The sequence below is a fragment of the Chiloscyllium plagiosum genome, chromosome 23 (assembly GCF_004010195.1).
Source record: "Chiloscyllium plagiosum isolate BGI_BamShark_2017 chromosome 23, ASM401019v2, whole genome shotgun sequence".
Taxonomy (NCBI): domain Eukaryota; kingdom Metazoa; phylum Chordata; class Chondrichthyes; order Orectolobiformes; family Hemiscylliidae; genus Chiloscyllium; species Chiloscyllium plagiosum.
The window spans coordinates 951,632-970,969 of NC_057732.1; the positions used below are offsets into that span (position 1 = coordinate 951,632).

General features: G+C 46.3%; 1 protein-coding gene across 1 annotated transcript in view; it reads right to left on the minus strand.

Moving 5' to 3' along the window:
• Positions 1 to 19,338, minus strand: part of LOC122561437 (dynein axonemal heavy chain 3-like) — a 466,282-nt gene that overhangs the window by 203,526 nt on the left and 243,418 nt on the right. Inside the window, exons 23-24 of the mRNA XM_043713180.1 lie at positions 6,326 to 6,524; positions 5,326 to 5,434 (exon numbers count right to left, since the gene is read on the minus strand). Coding sequence (XP_043569115.1) covers positions 5,326 to 5,434; positions 6,326 to 6,524 — 308 coding nt within the window. The remainder of the gene's footprint in view (positions 1 to 5,325; positions 5,435 to 6,325; positions 6,525 to 19,338) is intronic.

Genomic DNA, 19,338 nt, shown 5'->3' on the forward strand with positions numbered 1-19,338 from the left:
TAGAAATTGAACCCATGTCACTGAAACATTAGCCTATGGCTCTGAATTATTGGTCTTGTTATTGTTACTGTGTCACCAATTTCCTCTAGAATGATAAAGAAAATAGAGGAGCTGCAAGACATGTATTTTTAAAAGACTGACTACCTGACTCAGTGTAAATGTAGATTTTCCTCCATGGACACCAGTTTGACAGGGAGAGCCTCAGATACATATTCTAGTCATCTGCCTGTTTGTCAAAACGAAAACAGCAGAAGTCTGGAATGGCTTTCAGGCAACAGTTTCAGGTCTGCCTGATACCAATGTCCAGCAAAGGTTTGAACGTTCAAAACTTTTGAATCATCTGAGGGTGTTGGCTTTATAGAGGGAAACAGAATTTATATTTCACATTGCCTTTGTCTTCTTCAGCCTCTTGGATCAGATGCTCACAGGAGCAATCTTCAATGATTCCTATATGGGAATGTTCACTGAACTCAGGCAGAAGGAAAAGAAATTGGAGGCTGGTGGTGATGCTTGCTACCTCACTTTCTTAGTTACATGATTTACACAGACCAAAGAAATCTCATGAAATTCCCTAATTGTTGTGAAGCTGCGATGTGGAAGTGCTGGTGTTGGACTGAGGTGGACAAAGTCAGAAGTCACACAACAGCAGGTTATAGTCCGACAGGTTTAGTTGAAATCACAAGCTTACGGAGCGTTGACTTCACCTGACAAAGGAGCAGTGCTCCAAAAGCTTGTGGTTTCAAATAATCCTGTTGGACTATAACCTGGTGTAGTGTGACTTCTGAAATTGTGAAGCTTGATCATGATACTATCAAGTACTAGAATAATCTTCAAGAGCTTTCAACAAGTTCTTCAAAAGATTTTAAAGACAGGATGCGATTTTTATAAAGCAAATTGTGAAGGCTGGATTTATCCATTATGATAGTAAAAACACCAGAATAGATAGAGTAGACAGTCAGAAACTTTTTCCCCCGGGTACAACAGAGTGTTACAAGGGGACTTAAATTTAAGGTGAAGGATGGAAGGTGAAGGGGAGATGTCAGGGGTGGGTTCTTTACCCAGAGAGTGATGGGGGCATGGAATACACTGCCTGTGGGAGTGGCAGAGTCAGGATCTTTGGTGACCTTTAAGTGGCAATTGGATAGGTACATGGATGGGTGCTTAAGCTAGGACAAATGTTCGGCACAACATCGTGGGCCGAAGGGCCTGTTCTGTGCTGTATTGTTCTATGTTCTATGTTCTATGTTCTATGTTCTATCTCATTTTTGCTTTGGCATTTTACAGCATCCAGGACTGAACATGGAGCTCCATAACTTTAGAACATGATCTCGAAACTCTATTTTTCTTACATCTCCAACCTTCCCTCTCCTGCCTGTGACTTGTTGACTTTGCTCTCAGCAGGTTGGACCCATTTTCTCTTTTTCACACCTGTCATTTACATCTATTTTACATCTTCATCTCTCTCCTTTACCATCAAAATCACTGCCATGGCCTTTGACATAGGGCACCTTCACAAACTATTTGACTTGCTCCTCCCACTGCATAAAAAACACATTTTTCAGCTCCTTTCGGTTTTACAGAAGGGTAATAGGGTCATAGAGAAGTACAGCACAGAATCAGACCCTTGGGTCTAACTTGTCCATGCCGACCAGATATCCTAATCTAATCTAGTCCCATTTGCCAGCACTTGGCCCCATATCCCTCCAAACCCTTCCTATTTGTAGACCCATCTAGATTCTTTTTAAATGTTGTAACTGTACCAGCCTCCACCATTTCTCTGGCAGCTCATTCCATACGTGCACCACCCTCTGCATGAAAAAGTTATCCCTTAGGTCTCTTTTAAATATTTGCCCTCCTACCCTAAACCTATGCCCTCTAGTTCTAGACTCCCCCACTCCAGGGAAAAGACTTTGTCTATTTACCCCATTCATGCCCCTCATGGTTTTATAAACCTCTATAAAGTCACCCCTCAGCCACCGATGCTCCAGGGAAAACAGCCCCAACATTTTTAGCCTCTCCCTATAGCTCAAATCCTCCAAATCTGGCAACATCCTTGTAAATCTTTTCTGAATCTTTTCAAGTTTCACAACATCCTTCCTATAGGAGGGAAACCGGGAATTGCACATAATATTCAAAAAGTTGCCTAACCAATGCTCTGTACAGTCGCAACATGACCTCCCAACTCCTGTACTCAATACTCTGATCAATAAAGGAAAGCATACCAAACGCCTTCTTCACCATCCTACCTTCGACTGCACTATGAACCTACACGCCAGGGTCTCTTTGTTCAGCAACACTCCCCAGGATGTTTCCATTATGTGTATAAGTTCAGCTCTCATTTGCCTTTACAAAATGCAGCACCTCACATTTATCTAAATTAAACTCCGTCTGCCACGCCTCAGCCCATTGGCCCATCTGATCAAGATCCCGTTGTAATCTGAGGTAACCTTCTTTGCTGAGTCATACTGCACTTGAAATGTTAACAGTTTCTCTCCAGAGATATTCCCAGTGTTTGCATTTGTGGACAAGAGCAGAACTGGGAGACCATAAACCTAAAATAACAGCTAAAAATCCAAGCAGGAATTCAGGAGAAACCTCTTTATGTGGGAATCTGGGACTCAGTTCCATGAGGAGTATTGGAAGTGAATAGTTTGAAACATCTTAAAAGGAAACTAGGTGAACACATGCTGGAGAAAGGAATAAAGTGAATATGTTGCAAGAATTAAATGAGAAAAGCTGAAGAGAATCTGCGATGTTTAAGGATCTGATAGGGTTAATGCTGAGGAGTACATTAAGCTTAACATCATGATCAAATGGCTGTAAGAGGGATTTGGATTTCAAAGGTGCAAGGCCTAACATCAAAGTCTCCCTCATTGTCTCAGTAACAATGTCTCCCACATCAACAAAACCTACGTTATGTTTAAGATGGGCGTCTTCTTGCTGAATAAGGTAAGTTTTTTTTCTCTTCCCCCATTAGATCAATCAGGTGCTATCAATCACAACGGAAAGTGGATGGGCCAGCAAACATAGCAGATGGATTTCACACCAGGATGAACTGTGGTGAGAATCATAGAATCCCTACAGTGTGAAAGCAGGACTTTTGCCCGAAATGTCGATTTTCCTGCTCCTCGGATGCTACCTGACCTGCTGTGCTTTTCCAGCACCACTCTAATCTACACTCTGATTTCCAGCATCTGCAGTCCTCACTTCTGCCCAGTGTGGAAGCAGGCCAGTCAGCCGATCGAGTCCACACAGACCTGCTGAAGAGCAGCCCACTCAGACCCACGCTCCTACCTATCTGTGTAACCCTGCATTTCTCATGTCTAACCTACCTAGCTTGCACATCCCTGGACACCATGTACAATTTAGAATGGCCAATCCACCTGACCTGCACATCTTTGGACTGTGGGAGAAAACTAGAGCACCCAGAGGAAACCCACGCAGATACGGGGAGAATGTGCAAACTCCAGACAGACAGTTGCCCGAGGCTGGAATCGAATCTGGGTCCCTGGTGCTGTGAGGGAGCAGTGCTAATCACTGAGTCACTATGCTGCACCTTGCCACTTGAGGATTGACCTAACAACATGATAACGCATAATCACTGACGAGAATCTGTTGGGCTGAATGGTCTGATGTTGTGTTGAAAATTCTTATATTTCCACAGAATGGAATCAACATTTTTAAAAAAAACAGGTTAACACTCTCTTTATAACCTCTCGACTCCCAGAACAAACCGCACAAAATTCTTTGATGTGCATTTTTGTGAATAAATTTGGAACGCGGTGTCTGCAGGTTTCATTCGGAGCAGTGACATAGTGTGAGAGGGACAGGATGTGGATCTAGGAATCCCTCTCTGCCATCTCATTCCCAGTGCAGTCAGAGGGCCCTGGGTTTATTTCCTGACAAAGTGAACTCCTGCTAACTCCTTCGTGAACAGCAGCTAACATCAAGGGACATTCCAAAGTCCTCTATTGGCATATTGACAGGAAGACAGTGGTTAAAAGGAGGAGCAGAGCTGATCAGAGATCAAAGAGGGGGATTTACACATTGAGACAGGGGCATGACTGAGATATTAAATTAACTCTGCATGGATTTTCAGATGGTGTTTGGTACAGTACCACACAACAGACTTGTGGAAAGTCATAGGTCACGAAATAAAAGGGAAATTAGCAACATAGATACAAAATTGAGTGAGTGATAGTAATGGCCAATGGCTCTTTTTCAGACGGAGGAGAATTTCTGGAGTTCACCGGGAGTTGATATGGGGACCTTGTTTTTTCTGATACATATGAATGATCTGGGTTGTGACGTGCAGGGTATAATTTCCAAGTTTGCAGCTGACCCTAAAGTGAAGAATTGTAAACTGTGAGAAGGACAGTGTGGAACTCCAAAAGGGTAGTGACAAGTTGGTGGAGGAAGGAGAATAGATGGCAGATGAAGTCTGATGTAGAGAAGTGTGAGGTGATGCACTTCAGTCAGAAGAACATTGAAAGATAGTATAAAATAGGGGTACAATTCTAAAGGATGTGGAGCAGCTGGACCTGCGTGTATATGTGCACAGATTATTGAAAATGATAGGACAGGTGGAGAAAGCAGTTTATAAATCATACAGTATTCTCCGATTAATTAATAGGGTCAGAGAGTACAAGAGCATGGAGGTGATGTTGAACTTATTAGGCGTCAGCTAGAAAATTGTGCACGGTATGGAAACCACATTATAGAAAGGATGTGAATGCAACTGAGAGAGTTCAGAAGCAATTACAAGAATGAGAAACTTCAGTGATGAGGATAGATTGAAGAAATTGGGACTGTTCACCATGGAGAAAAGAAAGCTGAGAGAAGATTTGATAGAGGCTTTCAAAATCATGAGTGAGCTAGACAGAACAGATGGGGGAAACTGTTCCTAATGTTCAAGGCAAAAGAAGAAAATGGCACATGTACATATGAAGCAAGGGTGATGTGAGAAGAACGTTTGCAGACGGTGAGTAGTTAGGGTCTGGAAGACACTGTCTGGAAATATGGTGGAGGGAGATCCAATTGAGCCATTCAAGTGGGCATTGGGTGTGTGTCTGGGTAGAACTGGTGTGCAGGGATATGTGTGAAAGGGCAGGAATTTAGCATTAGATAATAATGCAGTTGCAAATTAAGGGCTGAATGGCTTCCTTCTGCACCATTATAATTTTGCAAACCTGTGATTCAGTGCTTCCTGGTTTAGAAACATTTTTTGCTTTTCTTCAAATGTTGATACACAATAGTTCAAAAAGAATCCATCACAGTGGCTTTAAGAAAATCTCCATACAGTTAACTTCGGATTCCATATTCTACCTGTTTAGCCACAGCCTTGGCCAAATCTTTGCAGGTTTCGGTTTTGCCAGTTCCTGCAGGTCCTTCTGGAGCCCCTCCTAGGTTCAGTTGTAAAGCCCCCATTAGTGTTCTGTAAGAAGAGGTTAGCAGAGATGATGGTTTGGTTTAAACTGCAGAGACGTTTTACATAGTCACACCTGACTACCACTGCAATCTTCATTTGGGGAGATCTGCGTTGAGTTTCACGCTGATGCTGACTCAATATAATTTTGGTGAACAATAGCATGTGCTTAATTTAGCTCCTTTGTTGAAATGAAGAAGACAAGGAAAAATGATGATCAAGGAAGAAGAGAGGAAATTAAATGAGGAGCAAAGCAAATTAGGAAAAAGCAAGATTGAATTCAAATGAAGAAAGAACAGATTCCAGCAAATCATTTCTCTGTCACAGCTTTCATTGTTCAAATGCAAAAACTTCAAAACAACAAAGCACCTTACACTTGAACAGCAAATCCCTGAAACCAGATTGCTTTTGAAGTAACTCTGTTCGTCTTTAAGTGCATGTAATTAATTTAATTTTGTTGAGAATAAGAATAATCTGTGAAGAGCTGAGGGTTTAGACCAGAGTCTGAAGATACCTCACAGTTTATTATTCTTTCTAAGGCAGTGATGTTTTTACAGGGTTTGGGCTGTGAGTTGAATGTGTGGAGATTAAATAGTTTTTCAGTAGATGACACATTGCTGCGTACTGATTTTCCCTTGCATTCAGCAGTGATGAGACCCGGGGGTTTGTTAAATAGTCTGATACACAACGCCACTTCCACACTCAGTGACAAGTTTAAAGCATCCCCCTGTGACTTGTGCCTGGAAGAGAATGGGGTTAGTCTGCTTTCCTTCACAGATTTCTCATCATTATTACACATAATCTTTAATTTAATGTAACACACCTAGAGCTAATAAATAGTGTCATCCTAGATCCTTCATCCAAGACACCGGAAGCAGTTAACAGGATCTGAACTCTTACCTGTAACACCTGTCAGTCAGGGGTGTGATAACAAGCCTTCCTGTGTTGCCCAAATATTCATAACCATAAGGTACTGTGGTGGTAATCATTCTGACAATGATGTTTTCCTTCTCCAAATAATATCGCAACTGTGCAATCCAATTAAAGTCTGTTGTGGTGGTAATTCCTAGATTGTTCAGTTTCGCAACAACATCTCGAGCTAGCAGAGAGAATTGAAGTATATTCTCATATTATTTGTGAGCAGAATTCATCATTAATAACAATAATAAAAAAGATTTGCTTGATTGTTGAAGACGAAGAGAAAACTCCTCAAGGTCAATGGGGCCCTGGATTTGAGGGGCCAACACGAAGGAAGAGGAGGTTGCTATACAATTGTGTTCCTTGACCTCAGGATTAGCACCGCAATCTAAAGAGGTTAACTGTGACATGGCATCTCTCAGGAGCAGGGCCAACTGGGAGGGTATGAAGATGACCTGATGTTTTCTTTTTCCTACTGACAAGGTTAGCATTTATTGGGTATCTTAATTATTAAACTGATTGGCTACCGGACACCACTTCAGAGGACAATTAAGAATTAACGGCATTATGGCTGTGGGTCTGGGCTGATACGTAGGCCAGACTGGGTGAGGATGGCAGATTTCCTTCCCTGAAGACCATTAGTGAACCAGATGGCTTTTCTGACAATGGTCACCATTATACCAACTTTGTTATTTTCAGATTTTATTGGATTCAAATTTCACTACCTCCTACCGAAGGATTTGAACCCCTGTGCCCCGGCATTAACCAGGGACTCTGGATGACTACAGCGATGATGCTATTGCTATGCCACTGTCTCCTCATGGAGGTGTGCTGACCAATGTCTTATGCTGGCACTGCATAAATGGATATTGGATCTGGGTACTGAGATAATGCTATACCTCATCTTGGGGTTTCTGTTACCAGTCAGATTTTAGCTCACAGAATAATACATCCAGATCGGGTGCTGAGTGAAGCTCCCATTCACCTATCATCCTTCAAGTCAGAAATCCAACTCCAAAGGATAATTTCAACTCTGCAATGTGAATTTTAAGCTCTGTGACTGCCTATCCAATCTGGCATGGTTCATTTGGAGGGATGTTTTGTAAGCTCACCAACTAGACAATGCTGCCTAACGAGACATATGGGATCCTGGGGGGAAAATACAGAAGCTTTCATCTTTTGTCAAGACTGGACCCAGTGGAGAAGGGGTGACATACTCGTCCAGACACAACATAGTCCTCTCAGAATACATGAGGGTAAAAGTCCTTGGTTCCAATGACCATACAAACATGCCACCTTTATGACCAGTGGGAAAGCATTTAACAAACTTGGCAACCATTACACAAGGGTTGATTGACATAATGTTGCCAGACTGCTGGGAGAATCAAGGCTACTACTCAGTTAGATTCTGAGTGGCCCTCACTAACTCCTCTCGAGAGCTACCAGCCATCAGGAGTCGAGGTATTTAGGAGGAGGTGAGGGTCCTTTAGGTGAGTCGAGATTAGAGGCATGAGTGATGTCTTTCCAGTATCTTCCACCTCTTTCTATAGTCAGGGAAAGGACAGTTATATCTCCATCCCTGCCCTTGCTCGAATGGGAATTCCCCTGAGCATGCTTCTTGAATGAGGTGGGATGGTATTAATGTGGCCTGGCTGGGTAATACACCCCTGCAGACACCTTCCGCTCCATTGACCATCCGCCTTTCCACACAACATTCCCCTCCTCCACCTTGTACTCCAGAGAAACTTGGATTCATGTGGTGTCGCTCATGAAACTGGACCAATTTCCTCACAATTAGTTTCAATTTATGGGATAATCCTGAAAAATCCTCCCTCTAGGAATGACACGATTGCACACAAAACAAAACATTTACATGATAAATCTGCAACTATTCCAGCAAAGTCCAAAAGCCTGAACCTGCCTGAAATTGAGGTTTCCGAATTTGCTACATTTGTGGCATAATTTACAAACAATTTGTACATGAAGAGAGAACACTAAACAGCTGGCTTGAGAAAAGATCAGTAAACAACCTGTAAATGATGACAAAACACTATGTTCCAGTGAACAATGTTAGTGAATAAACCCATTCGGTATATATGCAATGGGAATGGATTTTGCACTGCAGTTTGACATATCGGTAACACTCTCACTCCTGATGTGGGGATACAATGATTCAGGTACAGACGAGACAGATCAGAAGAAGCAATAGGGGTCCTGAATGATTAGAGAAATGCAATAGATTAGAAAAAAAGGAACTTTAAATAAATGCATGTTCCTGATACAATTCGGACCCAAGTAAAGCACAGTCACTTCGGGAGTTAGAATAGTGGGAATGGAGTGTTGGGCAGTGGAATGTTCCTCCTGCAGAATGTGGGAAGTAAGGGTCATCACTAGTGTCCCTGCTGGCTACATCTGTGGGAAATGCACCCAACACCAGCTCGTCGAAAACCGTGTTAGGGAACTGGAGCTGGAGTTGGATAAACATCGGATCATTCGGGAGGCAGAGGGGTTATTGACAGGACTTACAGAGAGGTAGTCACTCCCCAGATAAAAGAAAAAGACAGATGGGTGACTGTTAGGGGACAGAAAGGGAACCGACAGGCAGCGCAGGGATCCCCTGTGGCCATTCCCCTCAAAAATAAATATACCGTTTTGGATACTGTTGGGGGGGGGATGACTTACCGTGGGGCTGCTCAGAGGGGAAGGGGGAACAAGAGCAGAGCAGTAGTCATTGGGGACTCGACAGTTAAGGGGACAGATAGGAGGTTCTGTGGGGACGAGAGAGACTCACGGTTGGTATGTTGCCTCCCAGGTGCCAGGGTCCGTGATGTCTCTGATCGTGTTTTTGGGATTCTAGTGAGGTGAGGAATAGGGAGAGAAAGGATTTGAACACGTGGCTACAGGGATGGTGCAGGAGGGAGGGTTTCAGGTTTTTGGATAATTGGAGCTCTTTCTGGGGTAGGTGGGACCTCTACAAGCAGGATGGTCTTCATCTAAACCAGAGGGGTACCAATATCCTGGGCGGGGGGGGGGGGAAATTCGCTAAAGCTATTAAGGTGGATTTAAACTAATACAGCAGGGGGATGGGAACCAAAATTGTAGGACAGGTACAGAAGAGGATGAGCGTAGGGAGTTCCAAAATCAAGTATCTGACACTGGCAAGTGAGAACTTGGTTTGAAGTGTGTGTACTTTAACACCAGGAGCATCTGAAATAAAGTGGGTGAACTGGCAGCGTGGGTTGGTACCTGGGGCTTTGATGTTGTGGCCATTACGGAGACATGGATAGAGCAGGGACAGGAATGGCTGTTGCAGGTTCCGGGATTCAGATGTTTCAGTAAGAACAGAGAAGATGGTAAAAGAGGGGGAGGTGTGGCATTGTTGATCAGGGACAATATTACAGTTGTAAATAGGATGTTTGGGGACTCATTAACTGAGGTAGTATGGGCTGAGGTTAGAAACAGGAAAGGAGAAATCACCATGTTGGGAGTTTTCTATAGGCCTCCGAATAGTCCCAGAGATGTAGAGGAAAGGACAGCAAAGATGATTCTCGATAGGAGTGAGAGAGGCAGGGTAATTGTCATGGGGGACTTCAACTATCCAAATATTGACTGGGATCACTACAGTACAAGTATTGTAGATGGGTCAGTTTTTGTCCAGTGTCTGCAGGAGGGCTTCCTGACACAGTATGTAGACAGGCCAACAAGGGGCGAAGCCACTTTAGATTTAGTACTGAGCAACGAGCCTGGCCAGGTGTTAGATTTGGAAGTAGGTGAGCACTTTGGAGACAGCGATCACAATTCACAATTCTGTCAGGTTTACTTTAGTGATGGAAAGGGATAGGTGTACTTCACCGAGCAAGAGTTTCAGCTGGGGGAAGGGAAATTACGATGCAATTAGGAAAGATTTAGGAAGCATAGAATGGGGAAGGAAACTGCAGGGGATGAGCACATTAAAAATGTGGAGCTTATTCAAGGAAATGCTCCTGTGTGTCCTAGATAAGTATGTACCTGTCAGACAGGGAGGAAGATATAGAACGTGTGAGCCGTGGTTTACTAAGGAAGTGGAATCCATGGTCAAGAAGAAGAAGGTGGCTTATGTTAGGACAAAATGTGAAAACTCAGGGCGCTTGAGGGTTACAAGGAAGTCAGGAAAGACTTTATTAAGAGAGCTCAGAAGAGCCAGGAGGAGACATGAGAAGTTGTTCAATGCACTGAGGTGATGTACATAGCCCTACATGCTGGGAGAGTAACTGATTCTGGTTCACATGTCAATGCACAGGGGGAGTGTACATAGGCCTACATGCTGGGAGGCCAACAGCTCCTGGTTTACAGATCAATGCAATGGGGTGGTGTACACAGTCTTACATGCTGGGAAGGTAACTGCTCCTGGTATACTGATCAATGCACTGGTGTCATGTATGGAATTCTACTTGCTGGGAGGGTTATGGCTCTTGGGTTACACATCAATGCACTGGATTGGTATACACAGTCCTACATGCTGGGAGGGCAACAGCTCCTGATTCACAGATCAATGCACTGAGGTGATGTACATAGCCCTACATGCTGGGAGAGTAACTGATTCTGGTTCACATGTCAATGCACAGGGGGAGTGTACATAGGCCTACATGCTGGGAGGCCAACAGCTCCTGGTTTACAGATCAATGCAATGGGGTGGTGTACACAGTCTTACATGCTGGGAAGGTAACTGCTCCTGGTATACTGATCAATGCACTGGTGTCATGTATGGAATTGTACTTGCTGGGAGTGTTACTGCTCCGGGTTTGCAGATCAATGTACTGGGATGGTGTACACATGCTGAGAAAATAACTATGCCTGGGTTACAGATCAATGCACTCGGGTGGAGTACCCAGTCCTACATTCTGATAGGGCAATTGCTCCTGGTTGACAGATCAATGCACTAGGGATGGTGTACACATTCCTACGTGCTGGGAGGGTAACTGCTCCTGGTTTACTGATCAATGCACTGGGGTGGGGTGCACAGTCCTACACGCTGGGAGGGTAACTGCACCTGGGTTACTGATCAATGCACGGGTGTGGTGTACACAGTCCTTCATGCTGGGAGTGTAACTGCGCCTGGTTTAAAGATCAATGCACTGGGGTGAGGTACACAGTCCTACATGCTGGGAGGGTAACTGCTCCTGTTTTAAAGGTCAATGCACTTGTTTGTGGCACAGTTTCCTACATGCTCGGAGGGTAACTGCTCCTGGTTTACATGATCAATGCACTGGGATGGTGTTCGCAGTCCGACATGCTGGCAGCATAACTGCTCCTGGTTTCGAGATCAACGCACGTTTTTTGGGGTACACAGTCCTACATGCTGGGAGTGTAACTGCTCCTGGTTTAAAGATCAAAGCACTGCGTTGGTGTATACAGCTCTACATGCCGGGAGGGTAACAGCTCCTGGTTTACAGATCAATGCAGTGGCGTGGTGTACACAGTCCTACATGCTGGGAGGATAACTGTTCCTGGTATACAGATCAATGCACTGGGATGGTGTACGCAGTCCTACATGCTGGGAGCGTAACTGCTCCTGGTTTCGAGATCAACGCACTTTTTTGGGGTACACAGTCCTACATGCTGGGAGTGTAACTGCTCCTGGTTTAAAGATCAAAGCACTGTGTTGGTGTACACAGCTCTACATGCCGGGAGGGCAACAGCTCCTGGTTTACAGATCAATGCAGTGGCGTGGTGTACACAGTCCTACATGCTGGGAGGGTAACTGTTCCTGGTATACAGATCAATGCCTTGGTGTCATGTATAGAATTCTACTAGCTGGGAGGCTAACTGCTCCTGGTTTACAGATCAATGCAATGGAATGGTGAACACAGTCCTACGTGCTGCGAGGGTAACTGCTCCTGCTTTACAGATCAATGCACTAGCGTGGAGTACGCGGTCCTACATGCTGGGAGGGCAATTGCTCCTGGTTGACTGATCAATGCACTGGGATGGTGTACATAGTCCTACATGCTGAGAGGGTAACTGCTCCTGGTTTACAGATCAATACACTAGCGTGGAGTACCCGCTCCTACATGCTGGGAGGGCAATTGCTCCAGGTTGACAGATCAATGCACTGGTATGGTGTACACAGTCCTACATGCTTGGAGAGTAACAGCTCCTGGGTTACAGATCAATGCACTGGGGCAGTGTACACAGTTCTAAATGCTGGGACAGTAACAGTACCTGGTTTACAGATCAATGCACTGGGATGGTGTACACAGTCCTACATGCTGGGAGGGTAACTGCTCCTGTTTGACAGAACAAATCGCTGGGTTGATATACACAGTCCTACATGCTTTGAGGGCAACTGCTCCTGATTCGCAGATCAATGCATTGGGGTGATGTACACATTCCTACATGCTGGAAGGGTAACTGATCCTGGTTCACAGATCAATGCACTGGGGGAGTGTACATAGTCCTGCATGCCAGGAGGATAATTGCTCCTGGTTTGCACATCAATTCACTGGGGTGGCGTACACAGTCCCTCACGCTGGGAGAGTAACTGCTATCGGGTTACTGATCAATGCATTGCGGTGGTGTACACATCTCTACCTGCTGGGAGGGGAACAGCTCCTTATTTACACATCAAAACTCCGGGGTGGTGCACACAGTCTGACATGCTGGTTCGGCAATAGCTGCTGGTTAAGATATCAACGCACAGGGTTTGGGTACACAGTCCTACACGTCTGGAGGACAGTTGCTCCTGGTTTACAGATCAATGCAGTGGAGGGAGTGACACAGTCCTGCATGCTGGGACAGGAAAAGCTCCTGGTTTACAGATCAATGCACTGGGATGGTGTTCACAGCCCTACATGTTGGGAGCGTAACTGCTCCTGGGTTACACATCAATGCACTGGGTTGTTATACACAGTCCTACATGCTGTGAGGGCAAATGCTCCTGATTCACAGATCAATGCACTGGGGTGATGTACACATTCCTACATGCTGGGAGAGTAACTGATCCTGGTTCACAGATCAATGCACTGGGGGAGTGTGCATAGTCCTACATGCCAGGACTGTAATTGCTCCTGGTTTGCACATCAATTCACTGGGGTGGTGTATACAGTCCTACATGCTGGGAGGGTAACTGCTCCTGGTATACAGATCAATGCACTGGAGTCATGTATGGAATTTTACTTGCTGGGAGGGTTATTGCTCCTGGTTTTCAGATCAATGCACTGGGATTGTGTACACAGTCCTACATGCTGGACGAGTAACAGCTGCTGGGTTACAGATCAATGCACTGGGGGGTTGTACACAGTCCTACATGCTGGGAGGGTAACTGCTCCTGGTTTACAGATCAAAGCAATGGTGTGGTGTACACAGTCCTACCTGCTGGGAGGGTTATTGCTCCTGGTATACAGATCAATGCACTGGGATTGTGTACACAATCCTACATGCTGGGAGAGTAACAGCTCCTGCTTTACAGATCAATGCACTGGGATGGTGTACACAGTCCTACATGCTGGCAGCGTAACTGCTCCTGGTTTCGATATCAAGGCACTGGGGTGGCGTACACATTCTTCCATGCTGGGAGCGTAACTGTTCCTGGTTTCGAGATCAACGCACTGGGTTTGGGTACACAGTCCTACATGCTGGGATGGTAACTGCTCCTGGTTTACAGATCAAAGCAATGGTGTGGTGTACACAGCCCTACCTGCTGGGAGGGTAACTGCTCCTCGTACACGGATCAATGCACTGGGATGGTGTACACAGTCCTTCATGTTAGGAGGCTAACTGCTCCTGGGTTACACATCAATGCACTGGGTTGAAATACACTGTCCTACATGCTGTTAGGGCAACTGCTCCTGATTCACAGATCAATGCACTGGGGTGATAAACACAGTCCTACATGCTGGGAGGGTAACTGCTCCTGATTCACAGATCAATGCACTGGGGTGATGAACACAGTCCTAAATGCTGGGAGGGTAACTGACCTTGTACACAGATCAATGCACTGGGGAAGTGTACATAGTCCTACATGTCAGGAGGGTAATTGCTCCTGGTTTGCAAAACAATTCACTGGTGTGGCGTACACAGTCCTTCACGCTGGGAGGATAACTGCTATTGGGTTACTGATCAATACATTGCGGTTGTGTACCCATCTCTACATGTTGGGAGGGGAACAGCTCCTTATTTACACATCAAAACACTGGGATGGTGTACACAGTCCTCCATGCTGGGAGGGCAACTGCTCCTGTTTTATACATCAATGCACTGGGTTGGTATATACAGTCCTCCATGCTGTGAGGGCAACTGCTCCTGATTCACAGATCAATGCACTGGGGTGATGTACACATTCCAACATGCTGGGAGGGTAACTGCTCCTGGTATATAGATCAATGCACTAGGATTTTGTACACAGTCCTACATGCTGGGTGAGCAACAGATCCTGGGTTACAGATCAATGCACTGGGGGGTTGTGCACAGTCCTACATGCTGGGACAGTAACAGCTCCTGCTTTACAGATCAATGCACTGGGATGGTGCACACAGTCCTACATGCCCGGAGGTTAACTGTTCCTGGGTTACACATCAAGGCACAGGGGTGGCGTACACAGTCCTACATGCTGGGAGCGTAACTGCTCGTGGTTTGAGATCAACACACTGGGTTTGGGTACACAGTCCTACATGCTGGGAGGGTTACTGCTCATGGTTTACAGATCAAAGCAATGGGGTTGTGTACACAGTCCTACATGCTGGGAGGGTAACTGCTCCTGGTTTACAGATCAAAGCACTGCGTTGGTGTACACAGTCCTACATGCTGGAAGGGTAACTGCTCCTGGTTTACAGATCAATGCAGTGGCGTGGTGTACACAGTCCTACATGCTGGGAGGACAATTGCTTCTGGTTGACAGATCAATGCACTAGCATGGAGTACCCAGTTCTACATGCTGGGAGGACAATTGCTCCTGGTTGACAGATCAATGCACTGGGTTGGTATACACAGTCCTACATGCTGGGAGAGTAACTGATCCTGGTTCACAGATCAATGTACTGGGGGAGTGTACATAGTCCTACATGCCAGGAGGGTAATTGCTCCTGGTTTGCACATCAATACACTGGGGTGGCAAACACAGTCCTACATGCTGGGTGGGTAATTGCTCCTGGTTTTCAGATCAATGCAATGGGGTGGGGTACACAGTCCTACATGCTGTGAGGTTAACTGCTGCTGGTTTACTGTTCAATGCACTGGGGTGGTATACACAGTCCTACACACTGGGAAAGTAAATGCTCCTGGTTTACGCATCAATGCACTGGGGTGGTGTACATATTCCTTGATGCTGGGAGCGTAATTGCTCCTGGTTGACAGATCAATGCACTGTGGTGGGGTACACAGTCCTACATGCTGGGACAGTAACAGCTCCTGCTTAACAGATCACTGCACTGGGATGGTGTACACATTCCTTGATGCTGGGAGCGTAATTGCTCCTGGTTGACAGATCAATGCACTGTGGTGGGCTACACAGTCCTACATGCTGGGACAGTAACAGCTCCTGCTTTACAGATCACTGCACTGGGATGGTGTACACAGTCCTACATGCTGGGAGGGTAACATCTCCTGGGTTACACATCAACTCACTGGGGTGGCGTACACAGTCCTACATGCTGGGACAGTAACAGCTCCTGGTTTACAGATCAATGCACTGGAATGGTGTACACAGTCCTACATGCTGGGACAGTAACAGCTCCTGGGTTTCACAGCAATGCACTGGGTTGGTATACACAGTCCTACATGCTGGGAGGACAACTGCTCCTGATTCACAGATCAAAGCCCTGGGGTGGTGTACTCAGTCCTACATGCTGGGAGAGTAACTGATCCTGGTTCACAGATCAATGTACTGGGGGAGTGTACATAGTCCTACATGCCAGGAGGGTAATTGGTCCTGGTTTGCACATCAATACACTGGGGTGGCGTACACAGTCTTACATGCTAGGTGTGTAATTGCTCCTGGTTTACAGATCAAAGCACTGCGTTGGTGTACACATCACGACATGCCAGGAGGGTAACAGCTCCTGGTTTTCAGATCAATGCAATGGGGTGGTGTACACAGTCCTACATGCTGGGAGGGTAACTGCTCCAGGTATATAGATCAATGCACTGGTATCATGTATGGAATTCTACATGATGGGAGGGTTACTGCTCCGCGTTTACAGATCAATGTACTTGGATGGTGTGCACAGACCTAAATGCTGAGAGGGTAACTACGCCTGGGTTACAGTTCAATGCACTAGGGTGGAATACCCAGTCCAACATGCTGATAAGCATTTACTCCTGGTTGACAGATCAATGCACTGGGATGGTGTACACATTCCTGCATGCTGGGAGGGTAACTGCTCCTGGTTTATAGATCAATGCACTGAGGTGGTGTACACACTCGTACATACCGGGAGTGGAACTGCTCCTGGTTTACAGATCAATGCACCGTGGCGGTGTGCACAGTCCTACATGCTGGGAGTGTAACAGCTCCTGGTTTACAGATCAATGCACTGGGGTGGTGTACACAGTCCTAAACGCTGGGAGGGTAACTGCACCTGGGTTACAGATCAATGCACTGGGGAGGTGTACACAGTCCTACATGCTGGGAGGGTAACTGCTCCTGGCTTACAGATCAATGCACGGGTGTAGTGTACAGAGTCCTACATGCTGTGAGGTTAAATGCTGCTGGTTTACTGATCAATGCACTTGGGTGGTGTCCACAGTCCTAAACGCTGGGAGGGTAACAGCTCCTGGTTACACATCAATGCACTGGGGTGGTGTAACAGTCGTACATGCTGGGAGGTCAACTGCTCCTGGGTTACAGATCAATGCACTGGGGCGGCGTGCACAGTCCTACATGCTGGGAGGGTAACTGCTCCGGGATTACAGATCAATACACTGGGTGATGTACACAGTCCTTCAATCTGGGAGTGTTACTGCTCCTGGTTTAAAGATCAATGCACTGGGGCGAGGTACACAGTCCAACATGCCGGGAAGGTAACTGCTCCTGTTTTAAAGGTCAATGCACTTGTTTGTGGTACACTTTCCCACATGATCGAAGGGTAACTGCTCCTGGTTGACACATCAATGCACTGGGGTGGTGTACACAGTCCTACAAGCTGGGAGGGTAACAGCTCCTGGTTTACAGATCAATGCACTAGCGTGGAGCACCCAGTTCTACTTGCTGGGAGGACAATTGCTCCTGTTTGACAGTTCAATGCACTGGGTTGGTATACACAGTCCTACATGCTAGGAGGGCAACTGCTCCTGATTCACAGATGAATGCACTGGGGTGATGTACACAGTCCTACATGCTGGGAGGGAAACTGCTCCTGATTCACAGATCAATGCACTGGGGGAATGACATAGTCCGACCTGCCAGGAGGGTAATTGCTCCTGGTTTGCACATCAATCTGGGGTGGCGTACACAGTCCTTCACGCTGGGAGGGTAATTGCTATTGGGTTACTGATCAATGCATTGCGGAGGTGTACACATCTCTACCTGCTGGGAGGGGAACAGCTCCTTATTTACACATCAAACCATTGGGGTGGTGTACACAGTCCTACATGTTGGGAGGGCAACAGCTCCTGCTTTAGATATCAACACATTGGTTTTGGGTACACCGTCCTACATGTCTGGAGGACATTTGATTCTGGTTTACAGTTCAATGCACTGGAGTGGGGTACACAGTCCTACATGCTGGGAGGGTAACTGCTCGTTATTTACACATCAAAACGCTCGGGTGGTGTACACAGTCCTACATACTGGGAGGGCAACAGCTCCTGGTTTACAAATCAATGCACTGGGGTGGGGTACACAGCCCTACATGCTGGGAGGGTAACTGCTCCTGGTTTACACATCAGTGCAATGGGGGAATGTACATCGTCCTACATGCCGGTAGGATATTTGTTCCTGGTTTACAGATGAGTACACTAGGATAGTGTACACAGTCCTACATGCTGGGAGGGTAACTGCTCCTGGTCTACAGATGAGGTTATTGCGTTTGTGTACACAGTACTACATGAAGGGAGGTTAACTGCTCCTGAGGTACAGATCAATGCACTGGGGTAGGCTGCACAGTCCCGAAAATGTTGGGAGGGTAACTGGTCCTGGGTTACAGGTCAATGCACTGTGGCGGTGTGCACAGTTCTACATGCTGGGAGGGGTGGGTAACTGCTCCTGGGTTATAGCTCAATGCACTGTGTGGTGTACACAGTCCTACATGCCGGGAGGGTAACTGGTCCTGGTTTACAGGTCAATGCATTGGGTTGGGCTATACAGTCCTACATGTTGGGAGGTTAAATGGTCCTGGGTTACAGGTCAATGCACAGTGGCGGTGTGCACAGTCCTACATGCTGGGAGGGTAACTGCTCCTGGTTTACAGATCAATGCACTGGGGTGGTGTACACAGTCCTACATGTCGGGACTGTAACTGCTGCTGGGTTACAGATCAATGCATGCAGGTGGTGTGCACAGTCCTACATGCCGGGAGAGTAACTGCTCCAGGTTTACAGATCAATGCACTCGGGTGGTGTACACAGCTCTACATGCTAGAGAAGGTAACAGCTCCTGGTTTACAGTTCAATGCACTGGGGTGGTGTAACACAGCTCTGCATTCTGGGAGGGTAACTGCTCCTGGGTTACAGATCAATGCATGGAGGTGGTGTACACAGTCCGACATGCCAGGAGGGTAACTGCTCCAGGTTACAAATTGGTGATCACTGCACAGCTCCCGGTGCTGGGCAGATATCTACTCCAGGTTTATCGATTAATGCATGGGTGTGGTCTCTACTGCTTCTCACACTGATCAGGCAGGAGGCTGGAGGAACACAGCATGCCAGGCAGCATCAGGAGGTGTGGAATTTGACATTTCCGGTGTAATCCTTCTTCAGGACTCCTGCAGAAGCGTTACTCCCGAAACGTCGACTTCTCCACCTCCTGATGCTGCCTGGCTTGCTGTGTTCTTCCAGCCTCCTGCCTGTCTACATTGGATTCC